The sequence below is a fragment of the Sorex araneus genome, chromosome 1, assembly GCF_027595985.1.
Source record: "Sorex araneus isolate mSorAra2 chromosome 1, mSorAra2.pri, whole genome shotgun sequence".
In the NCBI taxonomy this organism is placed as follows: domain Eukaryota; kingdom Metazoa; phylum Chordata; class Mammalia; order Eulipotyphla; family Soricidae; genus Sorex; species Sorex araneus.
The window spans coordinates 363702833-363721555 of NC_073302.1; the positions used below are offsets into that span (position 1 = coordinate 363702833).

At 43.4% G+C, this 18723-nt stretch overlaps 1 protein-coding gene across 2 annotated transcripts in view; it reads left to right on the forward strand.

Annotated features, from left to right (window-relative positions):
• Window positions 1-18723, forward strand: part of JAZF1 (JAZF zinc finger 1) — a 343194-nt gene that overhangs the window by 194293 nt on the left and 130178 nt on the right. For both annotated transcript variants that reach the window (XM_055125799.1, XM_055125809.1), the window contains exon 2: window positions 10943-11015. In XM_055125799.1, coding sequence (XP_054981774.1) covers window positions 10943-11015 — 73 coding nt within the window. The remainder of the gene's footprint in view (window positions 1-10942; window positions 11016-18723) is intronic.

An 18723-nucleotide genomic window follows, 5' to 3' on the forward strand; every position in this document is an offset into this window, starting at 1 on the left:
TAATCCCTGAGCACTCCCAGTTGTGACTCCAAAACAAAAGCAAAAATAAGAACCACCATGGTTTCAGAATCTCAGAGTAATTTTTATTTTGTTTTGCTATTTATTTGCCTGGGTTCTTTATATTCCAATTTGAGTGAAATCATGCAGTAATTTTCTTTCACTTCCTATCTTGGCATTATTTTTTCAAGTTTCCACCCATGTTGTCACAAAAGGCACATCTTTTTTAGCTAAGTAGTATTTCATGGTGTATTTATCACAACCTCTGCATTCAGCCATTGGCACATGAACAGTTAGATTGATTCCATATTTTCACTATTATGAATAATACTGCTATTAATACCGAGTTGCTACAGTGTTTTTAAATTTTTTTAAATTTATTTTAATGTATAAAAAAGCCACAACTGTTGATACAATTCAAGAATAAAATTTATTAGATAACAGAGCTCCAATATTAAAATCAATAAATATAAAAACAATCAATTTATGTGAACATTGTTAATCTGATCCGATGGGGTTGTTAAGTACTTGCCTAAGAATTTATTAAGCTGTCTGTTGCTTAATGAGCCATCTGTGTTGTTTTTGTTTGAGTTTAGCCTGCTTTTATGTTACTTTCCCATCTAATTTGGTGTGCTCCTACTGAGGAATTAGGAGGTGTCGTGCGGTCCAGAGACTTCAGGATCTATGTTCTCACCCAGTGAGTTGACATGATGACCTCTGTGGGAGGTGGGTGTGGCTGCAGGGCTTCCGGAAGTACAAGGGATCTGGGGGAGCTGCCCACAACTGACTCCGAAAAACACTAGAGTTCTCAGCCTGGGCACCAGCCACCTGAAATTATTCACAGGTGTCATTACAGAGAATATTCGTGAAGTAGTGCTGAGCCCTTGATGTGACTGCAGTGATGGGCTGTAGGTGCAGTTGGGTGGGTACTCAGCCCGCCCACCTCCTGAGGACACCCAGAGTTTTCAGCTTCGGGGACCAGTGTTTCCATGAATTTTAGCTGCTGGGTGTGCATCTCCTGGGAGATTTAGTTGGGAATTGGTACAGCAGGGCCAGTGGGTGAGTCAACTTGGTGGCAGCTGTGGGAAGTCTGGTAGAGTGTTTTTGTATCCTTTGGATAAATGCCTCAGATGTTATTAGGGGATCATAGAGAATCCCATTTAACTTTCTTAAGGAATCACCATTTTCCATAGAGGCTGTACCAGTTTACATTCCTACCAGCAATGAACTGAAATTTCTTTTTCTCCACATTCTTGCCAACATTTGTTGTGTCCAGTCTTTCTTGCTTTAGATCAGTGATTTTAAACCTTTTTGCACCTACAGCCCATCACCAATTACAAAGCACCAATTCCAAGTCATCTTTTACCACAGGAGATAACAAACTTATTATTTTAAAGAATCTGGGAGATTTCTCTCATGATATTCTCTTGATAGTCTCATACATTTCTCATGATACTCATTTAACTCCAAAGTAGGACTTCTGGTTTGCATTTTAGCCTAGATTTATTTTTATTTTTATTTTTTTGAGGAAAGGAGCTGTCCTATGTGTGTGTGTTGATTATTTAGCAACCCTGGCCTCCTGCTCACTAAATGTCAGTAGCACCTTCCCCAGATGTCTCCACAGGAGGCCAAACAGCTCCTAAATACTGGGGATAGAGCAAAATGGTCCAAGATTCAGGACCTATGTTCTTTAGTGTCTAGTATTCTGTAACTACTGGACCTTGGCTCTTCAGCCCTGCTACTTCTTCAGGCCTTTCACCTGTGTTTATTGCCTCAACTGTAGATGATGATGATGATGATGATGATGATGATGATGATGATGATGATGATGATGACGACAACGACTATTTCTGGTCCTCCCCTATAAATTACTTCTTTGCCTCCCTCCCTTGTTCAAATTCCTGCTCAGTCCCAGTTCATCAGTAAAGTCTTTCCAAATGAGCCCTGTCTGTCTCAGCAATCCTGAATTTTGCATCATTGTGTAGCTCTCTGAACACCTGCCCCCAGTGACACATATTTTTTCATGTGAGTGTGTAGACCGGTGCAGTCATTTGTGTACAGTCTGTTTTCCTTGCCCTGAGTCCCTGCGACAAGCTGTGTCAGCAGGAAACCCCCTCACTGGCAGGGGCTTACCTGTTGGTGTGAGGCGAGCCCTGCAACAGGGCAGGACCCACCAGTCCATTTATCTCTCCAGGCCAAGAGAGGACACGCCTATGTGGACAGGGCAGCAACAGTGGTTCCCAAGTTGGCGAATCTCGACACAGACTTGTCTGAGTTTCTGGTTCCAGGCCTATGTCTCGGCTTGGGGGGCCAGGGGGAACTCAGTTTGGCACCTCATCCTCATAAGGTGAAGTTATCAGGGCCTACGGGGAAGGAGGAGACTGGGACAGAGAGAAGGGTGGAGTTTGAAAAGTCTTGGTCGATTCCCCCCTTGTGGGAGCGTCTGCCTGAGGCAGCCCAGCGCCTCGGCTGTGGGAGAAGAGTTTGTTCCATCCTGAGGACTGCCTGTGGCCTCTTTCCTCTCACAGCGGACCCTCACATCCAGAGCATGTTCGGAGACCTCTGAGGATTCATTGACCACCTCAGAGGTGCTGGAAAATGCGGCAGGGCCCCTGCGTGACTTCCCTCACACTGGCATGCACCAGACACGCTCTCTGGGTCTGCAGTGCTGTGTGTGTCCGGGCCATTCGTTTGCTTGACCTACATCCTAGGAACCCTGATCGCTTACAGGGAGCGGGGCTTAGGGTAGTGACCACAAAGATCTGGTCCTTATGGGTTTTCGACTTTTTGGGGGTCTTAGATTTGCAGATCTGCGTGGCACAGCACATAGAAGGGGGAAAAAATAGAGCAACACTGTAGAGGGTGGGTAGGATTTACTTGAGCAAATCATTTTACACACAAGGAGTGTGTGTGTGTGTGTGTGTGTGTGTGTGTGTGTCTTGGCTGGGGGCGGTGTTGGAAGACACTATAGCATGCACCTGACCCTGGTTCTATTCCTGAGACCATGTGGCTCCCTGAGGTTCCTGGTTAATCATTGGAGCTGTAGAGCCACACAGCATTGCATCCTGGAACCCTGGCACTGAGCCAATGCTCAGTTGGCCAAGAGTCACTAGTGGGGCCCCTGGGCCTCCTGAGTGCCGTATGGGAGGGCCGCGCCATAAAAGAAGGGGGAAAGGAGCAGATAGTTATCTTTCCATAAGACTTTTCCCTTCTGTCCTTGAAGTGAGACCTTCCAAAGCTCATTGGAAGAGAGAGAAAGGAGTGGGAGAAAGAAAGAGGGGCAGGGAGGGGCTGGAGCAATAGCACAACAGATAGGGCATTTGCCTTGCACGCGGCCAACCTGGGTTCAATTCCCAGCATCCCATATGGTCTGCTGAGCACCGCCAGGAGTGATTCCTGAGTACAGAGCCAGGAGTAACCCCTGAGCATCACTGGGTGTGACCCAAAAAGCACTGTCACTGTCATCCCGTTGCTCATTGGTTTGTTCGAATGGGCACCAGTAACGTCTCTCATTGAGAGACTTATTGTTACTGTTTTTGGCATATCCAATATGCCATGGGTAGCTTGCCAGACTCTGCCGAGCGGGCTCGATACTCTCGGTAGCTTGCTGGGCTCTCCTAGAGGGGCGGAGGTATCGAACTCGGGTCGGCCGCGTGAAAGGCGAACGCCCAACCGCTGTGCTATCGCTCCACCCAAAAAGAAAAAGAGAGAGAGAGAGAAAGAAAGAAAGAAAGAAAGAAAGAAAGAAAGAAAGAAAGAAAGAAAGAAAGAAAGAAAGAAAGAAAGAAAGAAAGAAAGAAAGAAAGAAGCAGGGAAGCAGGGAGAGTGAGGGAGAGAGAGAGAGAGAGAGGGAGAGAGAGAGAGAGAGAGGCAGGTGGAGAGGCATGGAGGGTGGGAGGGAAACTGGGGACATTGGTGGTGGGAAATGTACACTGGTGAAAGGAAAGGTGTTGGAACAACTTTGCAACTGTGTATCTCATGGTGATTCAATTTAGAAAAATTTAAGAAAAGAAGAAGCAGAAGCAGCTCCTGTCCTAGGCAGGGGTGAGGGGTGACGTGAGAAGCTCCTGAGTTACAGGCTTTTCTGTTCTGTGGCCCTTGGATCCATCATCAGGTTCCTTTCCTTTCTACAGAAGGCAGATACATATTTGGGTAGATCTGCACACGTGCATGTAAAATCAAATAGGACCAAAATCTGGTCTTACCCCTATTTGGAAGCATTGTATTGTCCTGTAATTCTGGGATTGCCTCTAGGTTCCCATGGACGGGTGGACTAGTTGTGCACTTCACAAACCTATCTGGCAGCCATGATAGTCTCTGACTTGCTGGTTAACTAGAGAGCTAAGAGGCAGGGTAGATGAGTCACAGTGTCCTTGCACAGCCACAGAGCTCCCTACCAGGCATCCATGGTCTCAGAGTTTGGTGCATTGGTAAGCACTTAGAAAGTATCCCAGTCTGATGAGTTTAACCTTGTGGCCATGCCATAAACTGGGAAGGCTGCCTCGGGCTGTGTTTGTTTATGAATCCGCCTCCTAGAGCATTGTTCAAACAGTGCTTGGTTGAAGAATGTTAATTCATTCACTTGTGGAGAAAACTTGACTACAAATGTGAACACAAATGCTTTTGTTTCCCCCTTCTTTTAATAGATGGCGTTATTGTGCTGCACAGTGTCCCCAATTTTTAGATATTTCACTCATAAAGTTTACAGCAACACTTAACTGCATCTGGATTTCACATTGAATTTGGGAAGGCAAGAATCTCACTGTAATTTGCACCAACTGCCCTGTAATGGAAATTATGGCTTGGGAAAAGTTTCAAATGACGTATCTGTAAACTAAAGGGAAAAGTTGATCCATTCAAAGGCTGGTTATGTGCAATTGTGGGCTTTTTTAATTTTCTTTCTAGAGGGCCATAGCCAACAACAACAAAAAATATTTACTTCAGAGATCCAAGTAAACTAGCCATGAATTAAAAATTGGTCTTTCTAAATCAATTGGATCATCAAATTCAGCCCTAAAAGTGGAGTGTAAGTTGCACCAGAACTATTGCTGGGCTTTTAAGAAAGCTATAAAGTTGTCTGTACGGAGGCCAGTTGTTACAACTAGATGGTAGCAATGAACTGACTTCAGAGAACGAGCAGCCTTTTAAAGGTGTGTGTGCTGGCCTGCTGGGCCCTGTGCTCTGTAAGTAGGATGGCACTTAGCCTCTTGGTACCCAGTGCGCCTGCGCCTCTGCTTACATCTCCTGTTTATTTGGGCATCTCTTTCATGCTCGAGACTTTTCCTTGAATATCTAGTGACCGTTCCTTGATGGCTGGCTCACATTTAAAACCACAGCAGTAAAAGGCTGGTGGGAGGCTCTGGGTGGAGGTGTAGATGGATCATTTTGACTTAGGGCTTAAGTGTAGGACGATCATCTAATTAGGGAACTGCCAGGGATTGGCCTCTGGCCGGCTCTTCTCCACCTCTGCTGAATTGGGAGGCACCTTCCTGGCTAAATGTGGAGGGGGGGGGGGGGAGCCGTATGTCCACTTGAGTCCTGCTGTGCTCAGGTCTTTCCACTTTGCACTCCAACCACCTGCATTGTGCTCTGTGGCCTTGATCAGTGTCTCTGGGCGATCTGCCTTTCAGGCAGTTCCTCCTATTTCAGCTCTGCACCTTCCCCTCTTCCGTCTTCTGCCGTACTTGGCACCTGCACATTCAGGGTCTCCCCAGACTTCTGAAGAGGGTTCTGTTCCTGATCTGGGGGTCTTCCCAACCACAAGTACTTGATGAGCTCATTTATTACCCTCTAGGTCATTTTGCATTCCCATCTGATTTTTTTCTATCTCTCCCAACACTGACATCTCTTGCCTGCTGTTATCTTTGTGTCTATCCCTGGTCAAATGTTCTCTTCCTCTCTTTCTGTCTCACTGTGGCCTTTGCTGAGGACAGAAATAATCCGCTGCATTTAACCAAGCTATGGATGTTTTCTTGTCATAAAACGAGCTCACACACCCATTCAATAGTGACCATGTGTCTCCTGCGTGCCAGGCACTGGGCTGGGACCCAGAGAGGTGATAATGGAAGCTGGGACAGTTCCCTTCACCTCAGGCAAGTGTGAAAGGGCAGACCCCAGTGAAGCTTCTGTGGGAGACAGGTGTAAAGGAGGTACCTCAGCAGGGAGTCCCCACAGAGATGCAAGGGCGCTCATGAGCAGGAAGGCTCTGCTGGAGAAACCCAGACTTCCGCTTTGAGTGGGACAGTTGGGGGAGATGGAGGGCAGACCAGGCCTGCTGCGGCCAGTGATTCCATGGAAAAGCTGTGTCCACATCTTTTCATCTCTTTGACTCATTCCTCTGATGGAGTGAGGTGAGCCAGTTCTCTGGGATCTGTAGATCCCCCATGGCCTTGCCTCCTGCCCCTCACAGGCCTTTCACTATTGCCATCCGCCTGGATGTGTGAGAGACAGAGAAGGTGAAGGAGGCCTATCAGGGAGCAAGCACGAGACCCCCCCACCCGCCTGCCCTCATTACTGCCGCCAGCCCTGTGAACCACTCATCCCTGACAGTAGCCTGGCTAATTTGGTTGAGAGGTAGGGTGACTGGATTTTGGAAGTTCTTCAAGTCATTTCAGGTATATGAAATCATAGTTAACATAGACTAGCGTAAGTAGAGCTGAAGTGTGCGAGTTCATCCATTAGTCTCAGCTGACCCAGCCTCCACCTCTGTAGTTTCCACTTAGGCTTGCAAAGGATGCTATAGAAGGTCCGACATAAGTCACCCATCGGGCACTCCATGGCCACGAGTTTCATATGCTAAAGATGGGTCTCCCTTGTTGAACAGAGAGGTCCATGCTGTGTGTCTCTCCCTATTCACGATCCACTTCCTGTTGTGAAGGGCCTGGATACTCACTTTTCATTATTTTGTCACTTCCCTTGATTGTCGTCTTGCCCCTTGGGAAGTAACGGGAATGAGTATCTCAGTAGCAAGCCTTGTAATTGGGTCCAGAAGAGCACAGTAGGACTGCTTGCACTGCAGAAAGTTTTCACTTTGTTCTGGTGTCTGGTCCTTACCCTAGCGCTGTGCCACCCAGATATTACCCAGCAGGGACAGGCTGGAAGCAGCCTGTGGTTATCGAAACAAGCTGATGAATTTTCACTAAATACATTTTAGTCCTTGAATTTTCCTGCCCTTCAGTCAGCTTGAAATAAGCGACACGTGAGAGGAAGAAGTCACTCTGTGGTTCTTGCCGTGATTTTTTTTTTTAACAGTTATATCCTGTCCCATGGAGAACCTGTGGGCTTATCTCCCCACCACTTTCTAGTAATGTCAGAGTGGCCAAGAATTGTCCTCAGAGACAGTGGACGGCCACGTGATCCGCATGCTAAATCGTTTGCTAAGTTCCCAGCTTCGCGCACTTTCTGTGATGATGGAACTCTCACATGCTTCTATTGCTCAGACCATGCTTGTCCTGAGGGTGACTTTTATCTCTGGGCAATGGTAGCCAATGTTTTTCACTTTCTTATCGGCACCAGAAACGCACAAACCAGAGGCACCCTGGGGGGTTATGCACTGTCCCAGCACTTGCAGTTCAGAAAGTCCTGTCTTAGCTCCCACAGGCAGAGTCTTCATCCTGGGCGCTGTGAAACAAGGAAGGGCTTTTCAGTGAGTTCACCTACTTCCAGCAGATAGCCCTTCCGGGGGGTGCCCTGCTCCTCCTCCTGTGGAGAAAACTTTCCTCTCTTACCTCTGTCTCTTTCCAGAGCTTTTAGCATCAGTTACTTCTCTGACAGGAAGGGAGAAATGGCAAAGACAGCTTTTACACTTTTGCTGAATGTGAAGTGACCGGGAGTGTAACTAAATACATAAAATGGTGCGTCATAATCCTCACACCAGGATACAAGGGGCAGAGAGGATGTTGGTGACCAGGCTGCCCCTCTGGTCCATTCTGGGCTGAGTCCTCATTTGATTTGTGCCCACCAAAGGTATGATTTTGTTTCCAGAACTCAGAGTTGTAATGGTTGTTCTAAGGTTTACCTAAAGAAATGTTTCATCTGCAAAGGATGTTTTAGGGCTGGAGTGTTTTAGTATAGCAGGGAGGGCATTTGTCTTGCATGCGGTCCACCAAGGTTTGCTCCCTGGCATCCCATATGGTCCCCCAAGCAGCACCAGGAGTAATTTCTGAGCAAAGGCAGGAGTAACCCTTGAGCATCACCAAGCGTGACCCAAAAAGCAATTTTTAAAAATTAACTTGAAAAGGAAGTTTCATTAAAATTTTGTTTTTAAAAAGACAACTTAAAAACCTTGCTTTGTGATTAGAGTGCTAAACACAGTTCGGATTGGTTTGGTTTGGTGGCCTTGCCTGGCAGTGCTCAGGGGCTGTTCCCACTTTCTACTCAGGAGTGACCTCTGGTGATGCTCAGAGGATTCTGCAGCACCAGCGATTCAAATCAAGGCCTCTTCCATCCTGTCCACATGCAGAGCAAGTGCCCTCACGCCTTTCACTCCTGCACTACCTCTCTGGCCCCAAAGGCTGAGCACTCTTCATTCTTTTTGAAATGCTATTACAAGATGCAATTTATATGGCTATCCATGGCCAAAACCATTTAGTTAGGCACCAGAGAACCTTGGAATTTTACGTAAGCCGCTCCATTTTCCTCTCCCAAAGAGGTATTAGAGCATGAGGGGGGTGTGTGTGGGGGCGGGGGGGGGGAATAAAATCTTGTCTATGTATACAGCGCACCCACACTCACACATGAAAGAGAAAAAGTGAGGTAATGAAAAGGTAATATTTAAATTACTTAGGAAATGATATAATCTGGAAACGAAGAAAGACTTTAGAGGATGGTCTCTGGGAAGGAACATCACTTACACGAGTAACAGCAAACTTGGGAGATATAAAAATGCTTTTTGGCCTCAACCCTTTCCCCCTTTCAACACACATTTTAGACTCAGATTGGTGCTCTTTTCCTTCAAAATAATACACCCTGTGTAACCATGGACCAGATGTCCCTAGCACGGAATGAGTATTAGTGACCCACGTTCAGCCCATCTCAGAACTGAGCCTCTTCACTTATCCATGCCTCAACTTGAGGTGAATCATTTTCGTGGGAGCCTGAGAAACTTCCACAAAGACATGTATTGCTTTGTCTTCTCTCTTACCTGCCTGCGTATTTTTGTTTGTTTGTTTGGGGGCTTTTTTGCTTTATCTCCCTGGGTTATTTTCTTGCCTCCAGTCTCCTGTTCCTTACCTCATTCAGCATCTTGACAGATATAGCAGGATCTGTCTGCTGGTTGCCAGGTGCACACGTGACCTGGCCAGTATTGCATTCCAGGACTCAATTTGAGGGACTAAACCCTTTCTCTGGTGAGTGCTGTGTTATTGTGTTACTGACTCCCCCAGCAAGCCTGGGTGAGGGGCACAAGGGGTTTCTCTCGGAACCATGGACGTGCTCTGAAATTACAGCCAACATAGGGGAGTTGTGAGGAGGGGCAAGTTTGCAAACCCAGACCCCCTTGCAGATCAGTGTTGGGGTATTTGGAGAAGCCCTGGTCAGATCTGCAGGCGAGCGGCCTCAGTGGCTCGTGCAGCCGTTGTGGGAAGAAAGAGGAAATGCTCCTTCGTTCTGATCTGTTCTCACTGCTGCTGCCAAAACCTTGAGAGCCGACTGGATGGAGCCGCTCAGAGGATCTTTGTCTCTTGTTTCAGAATTTGGCTTTCAAAGACCTGCCATGGCAGAGACCCAGGAAGCAGGATTTCTGAATAGCGTGTCCCCGAAATTCTTGGCATAGGAAAAGCAATAAAGCAAACACGAGATTCTTAACTCTAACACCAAGACTAAAATTGCCACTACTGTCCAGTTTGCGTCTGGGAGCTGAAAGCGTCATAAATTGATTTCTAGACTCTTGTTTTTGAGCACCCCCCCCGCCCGCCATGGTCTGTGCCAGGGCGCCTGTACCACCCCTCTCCCCGACACCCCCCTCCCCCGCCCCATCACCTGTTCCTGCACTTCGGAGTGCTGTGTGTTACAACCACCACGTGCAGTAAACACTTCCTGTGCAAAGGTGCTTGAAACAACATCTGTCATTACATCAAAGAAGGTGTTATTGCCAAGTGCAGCTGGAAGAAGTCTAAAATGGTTCTAAATGAGGTTGGAATGAAAAGAAATGGGTGTGAAATAGCTGAACCTTTTCTAAGAAGACAAAAATGCACTCGGTTTTCTCCCGTGATAGCCTTATTGTCTGAACCTTGTTTGGGCCAATACGTGACACCGTCCCTTCTGACTGCATTCCCATTTGAGAGAGGTGCATTCTTTGATTGTGGTGTGTTGGAGAAGCACCGTTGCAGGAGGCCACTTGCTCTGTTACGAGGTCTGGCTAGCACTCTGCAAAGGGGAAGCTCCTGGGGCCCTGTGGATTTCGACTCTGTCAGAATTTCTGATCATTTAGAAACGTTATGATAAACTCCTTCTAAGACTGAAAGGGAGGCGAATTCCCTCCGGAATATGAATCCAAGCCCAGAAAGGTACTCAGTGAGCAAGAATACTATTCAGTAGATTTTCAAATTGATGGCGCTTTCCAACAGCAACTAATTTGTTCCAGCATTGAAGTGAGCATAATTAACAGAGACTTTCTTTCTTGGGCCGATTAACCACCGAAAACCATGCCAACATTGTAACTGTAAGCAATGAAAACCAATATTTATGAGGGGGATTGTGCAAGAGTTGGTGTGACAGATGGACATTTTATCACTGTTGATGTTTGGAATTCTCTTGAAAAGTAATGCAATATCTTATTTATGAATGAATGAACAAATGATTGTGCCTTACTGACTGCATTTTCTTTTTTGAAAAGCCGTACACTAAATTAATCTTTTTCTCTGTTTAGTCTCTGCTACTTTCTGTTAGGAAGCCTCATATATTCTGATGAAAAAGCCAAAAAATCTTAATTATGTTTTTATTACAGATACAGATCCACGTGTCTTAGAAAAACAAGAATTACAACAGCCAACTTATGTTGCCCTCAGTTACATTAATAGGTAAGCCATTTTTACAATTTATTGCAATCTCATATTTGAAACATTTTGTTTTTAATTATATCTTTTTACCACAGTAGGAAAAATAAAAGTTTTTCATCTTTAAATGTTTATATGCAGTTATTTAAAATTAGTCTCTGTATGAAATGTTCTTGTTTCTCTGTTGGGGACATGAAGATTTGTAGTTCTGTGCATATGGCTAAAAACAGGACTGAATTAAAAGCTCATTCAAAAAATGTTTTATATGCAGTGTTAGGTTATGCACTTTTTAATTCATAGGGCAGTTTGCAAGATTAATGGACTTATGTTTGAGTAAAATTTCTACAGCCAGTGTTAAAGGGACACTTTCTGAATACAGAACATTGTTAGGATATCAGAATATATCACGATATAACAAACTGAAGTCATTTAATATCAGAAAGTTACGTAGTAGCAGCTCATCTTTTATAAAAACATTCTCAGCAACTGATCTCATCTGTGTAGAGTAACGGGTTTTTTACCGAAAATGAAAGTGTGAGTAGCATTTAGAGAGCACTGAGAGCTTCATATATCGGGCTAAAAGAGGACTTGTGGTTTCGACCAACTCGAATAATTTAGGATTCAGTAATTTTTGGAGAGCACTTGAAATCAACTGATATTAAGAAAACACACAGGCCCTCCTGGCTTATTCTTAGGTTTTAGCACCAAAAACATAAAGAAGAAAACACACTTTTCCAAGGAGAAAAAGGCTACCCCAAAAAATACTTTTTTTTTAATAATGAGGATGAGAAACTTTGCTTTTCTGCTAGTGGTTTAATGAATGAATTTCTACTGACTGTCCTATTCATGGGAGGTAAAGAGTATTTCTGGCGCCTGATATCAGAACCTGAGCTTCAGGGTCTGAAGTGGGAATCTGAGAATGAGCTATCTCTACAGCATCATTTTAATGCCTTCTTAGAGAATTTCCTTAATGCTTGTGGAATGAGGGAGGGGAGGTGGCGGGGAGAGCTTTGCATTGGAGTTAGCTGTCCTCAGTTTGAATTTCTTTTATAAAGCACCTTTTCAAAATCATTCATCAGCTTGAGAATTGTCTGTCTATCTCCTTTGAACTTTCAACTGGAAGTTCTTTCCTGAAAAAAATATCTACAGATTTTACCCACAAATTTTGAAATATTTTATGTAAAATAGTCTCAATCAGATACAAGTAAAGAGATCTATGCTGGATTTCTCACAAAATCTCATCTTCAATGATTAATTTGGGTTTTGGAGTCTTTAATTATACACTAGAAGTATAGGGCTGTAATGTCTACTAATTAGTCAATTTTAGGAATAGGTCATAGGTTATAGATTAATTGGTATTAAATAAAGCTTTTTAATTGTATAACGATTGTTTTGACTAAGATATTGCATGTATAAGCAAATTCATGGAATACTGAGTCTTCTAATAAGAATATAAAATATTTCCATTTCCCCTATTTATAATGCCTGCCATGTTGGCAGCTGAGATTTTCAAATTGCATAATTGCTATAGGTGCACACAAAAACTATTCTGGCAGGTATGATTTGGAACTACAAAAGCTAAAGAATAGGGACAAAGGCCATGCAACAAATCAGTGAAGAACTTGAATTAAATATGATTTAGTCAAGTTGTGCAGTGGGTTGTGCCCAAATTCCTAGAGAATAAGGACATAATAATCAATGGGTATGAGAAATTCCAGTTTATTTTTACTGAGTTCTCCTTTCTCTTTAATTCATATGTCACTGGAATGTGGGCCATTCTTCACAGCTCCCCACCCCAATCATCCATTTCTATACTTTTAAAAAGGCATATATAGGGGCTGGAGCGATAGCACAGCAGGTAGAGCGTTTGCCTTACACGCGGCCAACCAGGTTCAATTCTCAGCATCCCATATGGTCCCCTGAGCACCACCAGAAGTAATTCCTGAGTGAAATATCAGGAGTAACCCCTGTGCATCACCAGGTATGACCCAAAAAGCAAAAAAAAGCATATATAAATATTAATTTATGCTATTTACTATATACACATACTATATACACACAGGCATATACTCACATGTATGTGCCTGAACCAATAAAATGGAATTCTCACTTCAATAACTTGAAGACTGATAAAATAATTGATTATCAAATATAGAATGGCTGTGATTTCATCTGGTGAAAACAAAAAATGATTCAGATATTATTTCAAAAGGCAAAAATGCATTTAACTAATATTAGATTGGGGAATCAAAAATAAAAGTAAAATTCTAAGTATGGTTTGAGATAGATACTGAAAATGTAACAATTCAAAATAGGCCTAAACTCAATGTCTCACAGACTTGTGGATCTGGAATTCAGACAGTTTCAATGCATCTCATATCTCAGTGTTCCTAAGATTGCTCACTGGAATATGGACTGTATCATACTTGTTGCTACTGTTTTTGGCATATCAAATATGCCACGTGTAGCTTGCCAGGCTCTGCTGTGTGGGCGGGATGCTCTCGGTAGCTTGCTGGGCTCTCCAAGAGGGACAGAGGAATTGAACCCAGGCCGGCCATGTGCAAGGCAAACACCCTACCCGCTATGCTATCGCTCCAATCCAAATATTTTTGTCATAATATATATGACAAAAATAATTGTGTGAGTATGTAGACTTTTTGCTAAAAACAAAGTAACGCACATATGATGAGTTCAGTACATAGGCTTTTTAAAAAACTTTCTACTTATTGAAGAAAGATGAGTTTACACATTATGTTTTAGGGCTATAATTTCAGGATTCTTCAAAATGTATCTTACCATACAATCACTACTAAAGTAGCAATATCTTTTCCACAGAGTATTGGATTGTTGAACCATCTCCAATTCTCTACCCTTCCCTCTTGAGTAACCCATCACTGTGGTTTGAATCTGGAAGATTGTTTTCATTTAGTTTATTATGCTGCCTTGTTTGATTTTCTATATCTCACATGAGTAAATCATCAAATATTTGTTTTAATCTTCTAGTGTTTAAGATAGAATTTATAATAACTCATTATATTCACTCTATAACATTTATTTCAATGTGTTAGTTTTCAAATTATATCAATGTTTCTTAATATCTTACAGTCAACAACCTTTCTATGTAATATTCTGATGATAATAAATGACCACATGTTTGTTCCTTAAAAAAAAAAAAATAATCAATGGGTATGAAATTTCTTGGGTGAGGGAGAATGAATTACTTAAAGAAAATAAGCTTTTATTATTACAACATGAAAGAAAGTTAGGAAATATACATTTTAAAAAATTAAACATAACATCTGGGTCAGAGAGATAGTACAGAGGTTTAGATACTTGTCCCCTGTGTCCAGTCTCATCTGGAACTTCATCTGGTCCTCCTAGCACTGCCATGAGTGACCCTTGAGCACAGAGCCAGAAAGAAGCCCTCAGCACCGCTGAGTATGGCCCTAACCCCTGTCCCCCCATTTTTTTAATAATTAAAAATTGGTCAAAAAGATAGTACAGCAGATAGGTGCTTGTCTTGCACACAATCAGCCTGGGTTTAATCCCCAGCCCCCCAAGCCTAACCAGGAGTGACCCCTGAGCAGAGTCAGGAGTATGATAGGATGTGGCCCCTAAACCTAATATATAAATAAATAAAGCATTACATTCCCATCATCCAGATGTCACTACTGGTAACACTTAAAACTCCTGTTTTTCGGAATATGCGTAAATGAAGTTAAACCAAGAACCGGACATACTGTTTGCCGTGCCACCTGTTCTCTGGTAACTAAGCTCCACTCTTCCATTCCGGTGCATTTGAATCTAATCTGTACCTCAGATCAGACTCAGATTTCCCCTAGGCCAGGCGACAAATTCTCAAAAACTGTTGGTCTAACCAGTGTGCAGCCCAGAATGTCACCCTGCACCTGGAAATTTCCCCTCTCAGGTTTCTTTTAATTTAACACATTTCCTTTCGCTGGCAGCCGCTTGTTAGAGAGTGGGGGTGGTTGGGCCACAGAATGCTCCCACTTTCTGGGCTTTCTTTTACTTGCCTCCTCACAGTGTCCTCTGGCAGGTTCCCATCTCCTTTGTTTGCTGCAAACTGCAAGTGCAGTCTGAGGAAGCTGTGTCTTAAACTGGACCCGCCTCTGGTTTAGAGAAAATAAGAGGATTTGCCATGTGAGGCTCTAGCCAGTAGAAAAGTGGGGGTGTCACTGACTGAGAAGTGATTTGGAAATGAAGAGAAGGACTGTGTGCCCGGGGCTGCCCAGGCTCCTAACCGCTTTGATATACGGGGTCATTCTGTGGCTAGTGCCACATTCATAGCAGAGAACAGGCCGGCACGCTGGCTGTATGTTTGTAGATGGCAAATAAACACGTAGTAAAGACAGTGACAACAGAGCCCTGGAAGAGATGCAAAGGAGGAGGCCTACTCCGAGGAGTGTCGGGGGGCCTTTGATCCAGGAGAGAAACATTGGCATTCACATGAAGCCAGTAGAGATTCAGGAAGAGTGTAACAAGGATTAGGTCATGTGAAAGAGTGGGCTTGACAGCAATATCCTGAATGGGGCAGAAAAGAGTCTTATTTGAAAAGTTAAGTTGAACCAACAAGGAAGTCTTTGTTCTTGATCCTCGTAGGAAAATAAATTCTAACTTTGCTAAGCAGTGAAAAAAGGAAAGGAGTGTCTTTGCTCATCTGCTTATACTCTGATGTGTATTTGGTGTTCTCGAAATTGAGATGGAACTTTATCTGGGAGTAACATTGAAGTCAGTAGAGCTAGGATCCTGCAAAACGAAGATTGCTTTTTAGATGATAAGATTTTAAAACTTTGAGTCAAAATGGGTGCTTGTTTTTTAATGCCTATTTAAGTTGCTTTGAAATAATGTGTTGAATAAGCCTTAGTTCCTTTAAAAGTGGCTCTGTTACAATGTCTGAGCAAAATTTAATATTACAGCTTCAGGAGAATGTAGGAAGTATTTTGGGAAAAGTTCTATTATTTAATATTTAATCTAGAAAACTATAAAGAGAAAGGAGAATACATAGAACATTCTGAGTACAGAGAACATAGAAGGTGGTTTAAGGTGGTTTGAAGTGGCCGCAAACAGCAGTGTCCTTGGAAAAGTTGCTTGTATCACTGCCCCAAGGGACCTTTGAGATGATCTTTGATGGAAATGTTCACTTCTGCATTCAGGGGGTCCTGATCACTGAGCAAATGTGTGGAGTGCTTTTGGAAAGGCCCAGGGCATGGTGGCCAGGGTTTACATTGACCAAGTAGGACCTCACCAGGTTTAATGTAGATGAATTTGAAGACATAGTGGCTAAATAATGGCTTATTCTAGATGGCCGGATGGTCATATATATCCCTGACATGGACTCCTGGACATATGGTGGGCACTATTTCCCACTCCTCCAGTCCCCACCCCACACCAAAAACTCCTGCTTCCTATCCAAAACATGAAACAACATAAATGAAATACTAGACAGAGTTCATGAGAGCTTTATGCCTTAAACTATGCTAAGCATTTTTATATAATTTTATTTAATTTTGGGGCTGGAGCAATAGCACAGCGGTAAGGCATTTATCTTGCATGCAGCTGACCCAGGTTCGATCCCTCCGCTCCTCTCCGAGAGCCCAGCAAGCTACCAAGACTATCTCGCCCACATGGCAGAGCCTGGCAAGCTACCCGTGGCATATTCAGTATGTAAAAATAACAGTACCAACAAGTCTCACAATGAAGATGTTACTGGTGCGCACTCGAGCAAATTGATGAGCAACGGGATCACAGTGACAGTGACAGTGATTTAATTTTCAAATTGATCATTGGAAAAGGACACTGTAGTAATCTCCATTTCATAGGTGTGGATGTTGACATTCAGAGAAAATACGTAACTTGCCCTGGGGCTCCAGCTGTCCTGGGTTCAAATATGTGCAAGTAGGCACTGGAATTGGTGATCCTCATCATGGTACCGACTGGCTTGAATCATTGGAAAAACAGAGTGTGATAAACTAGCTTCAAAACAAGAGGAGAGTTTGCAAAAATAACATTGGGGAAATAGAGAAGAGTAGGGGTAAAGTTGGGATGCACAGACACACATAAAAGATCAAAGAGTTACAATTCCCTGAGTAATTGGAGGGTGGCAATCTAGTGGAAGATTGGAAAAGCTTTTTAAAAACATGTCTGAATCGTGATCAGTAACTTCTCAATAGTTGTTTCTGGCAGTTCTGTGTGTTAGCTAGCCCAGCAGCCTGTGACCTCATGGGGCAGGGCAGCCACTGAAGAGGAGAGCAGGGAGGAGGCACAGTGGGCACACAGCAGCCCACCCAGCATTTCTTGCCCCTGGGAAGCTGGTTGGTGAGCTTGGGAGGGGAGGGGTAGCGTGTCCCTGAGAAGGCTGAGATGCACTGGGCCACAGGTGGGTGTGCGTTTCCTTTCAGTTACTCACTGTTACTTGGGGCCCAGTTCTGAGGGGGCAAGAAAGCTCTTAATGTCTTGTGGTTTCCCTCAAGTGGGTCACTTACAAACATGGCAGCATAAGTGACCATGGTTGCTAATGATTCCATTTTCACTAAAATTGTGTTTAATTAAAATCATGTCAGTTGGTGTTTCCTAATTAATTTCATTTTTAAAAACCACATTGTTCTTTTGGTGTAAGATGCAAATAAATATCTTGTATAGGCACAAATTGGTATCTTCTTGCACTCAAATTTCTAATTTCTAACACCTAAACTCTAACTCTGGTCTAATTATCTTTTGTGAGACTCTTGGTGCTACTTGGCACAGTAGTAATTAGGTACCACCTCATGGGAAAATTTTTATTTAATTGAAGTGTTGACTATTACATTTAAACAGCAAATTCTAAAATGGGTCTCAACCAACAGTAATTCCAAGGATTGTTTGCCAGTCTCCTGTGTCTCTCTCACACAGTTGCACACATACCACAAAAAAGATTTCTTTACCATTGAATTTCTCAGACCCTCTCCCATGCTGTTATTTGAAGTTTTCAATAGGACCAATATCATTCTTTTTTTTTATTAGAGAATCACTGTGATGTACAGTTACAGACTTATGAACTTTTGTGTTTGCATTTCATTCATACAGTGATCATTTACCCATCCCTCCACCAGTGCCCATTCACCTCTACCAATGATCCCAATATCCCTCTGACTACCCCCACCCAATCCCCCACCACCCCACCCTGCCTCTGCAGCAGGGCATTCCCTTTTGTTCTCTCTCCTCTTGGGTGTTGTAGTTTGCAATAGAGGTATTTAGTGGCCTTCATGTTCAATCTATAGTCTACTTTCAGCTTGCATTTTCCAACCTGAATGAGGATCAATATCATTCTTGTGTACATGGTCCCACAGAAGTTTTTTTCTTGAAGCATCTGACAGGACTAGTTCTGCACCAGCTAAGTGAATACCGTAGACAACTAGCACTTTTACCTATATCCCAAATTTCCCTGACAGACTCCGGATCTTTGACTCAGGACAGTATATTTGTCTTCTGACTAAAATCCAGAGCACTGAATTCTCATTGTCAAAAGCTGTGTCCCTATGTGCTGACTCTCCTTCTGTTCTCATGCCTCCTTCATCTGCTTCTCACACTTCTCAGATATCAAGTTGGCTTCAACTAAAAATTAAACTTGTTGTTGTTTTTATTATTATTTATTGCTTGGAAATGATTCCTCTTTACCCTCACATTTCCAAAGCAATTTTCTTCTCTCTTTGAGAAAGCAGATAAGGCGGGGCGA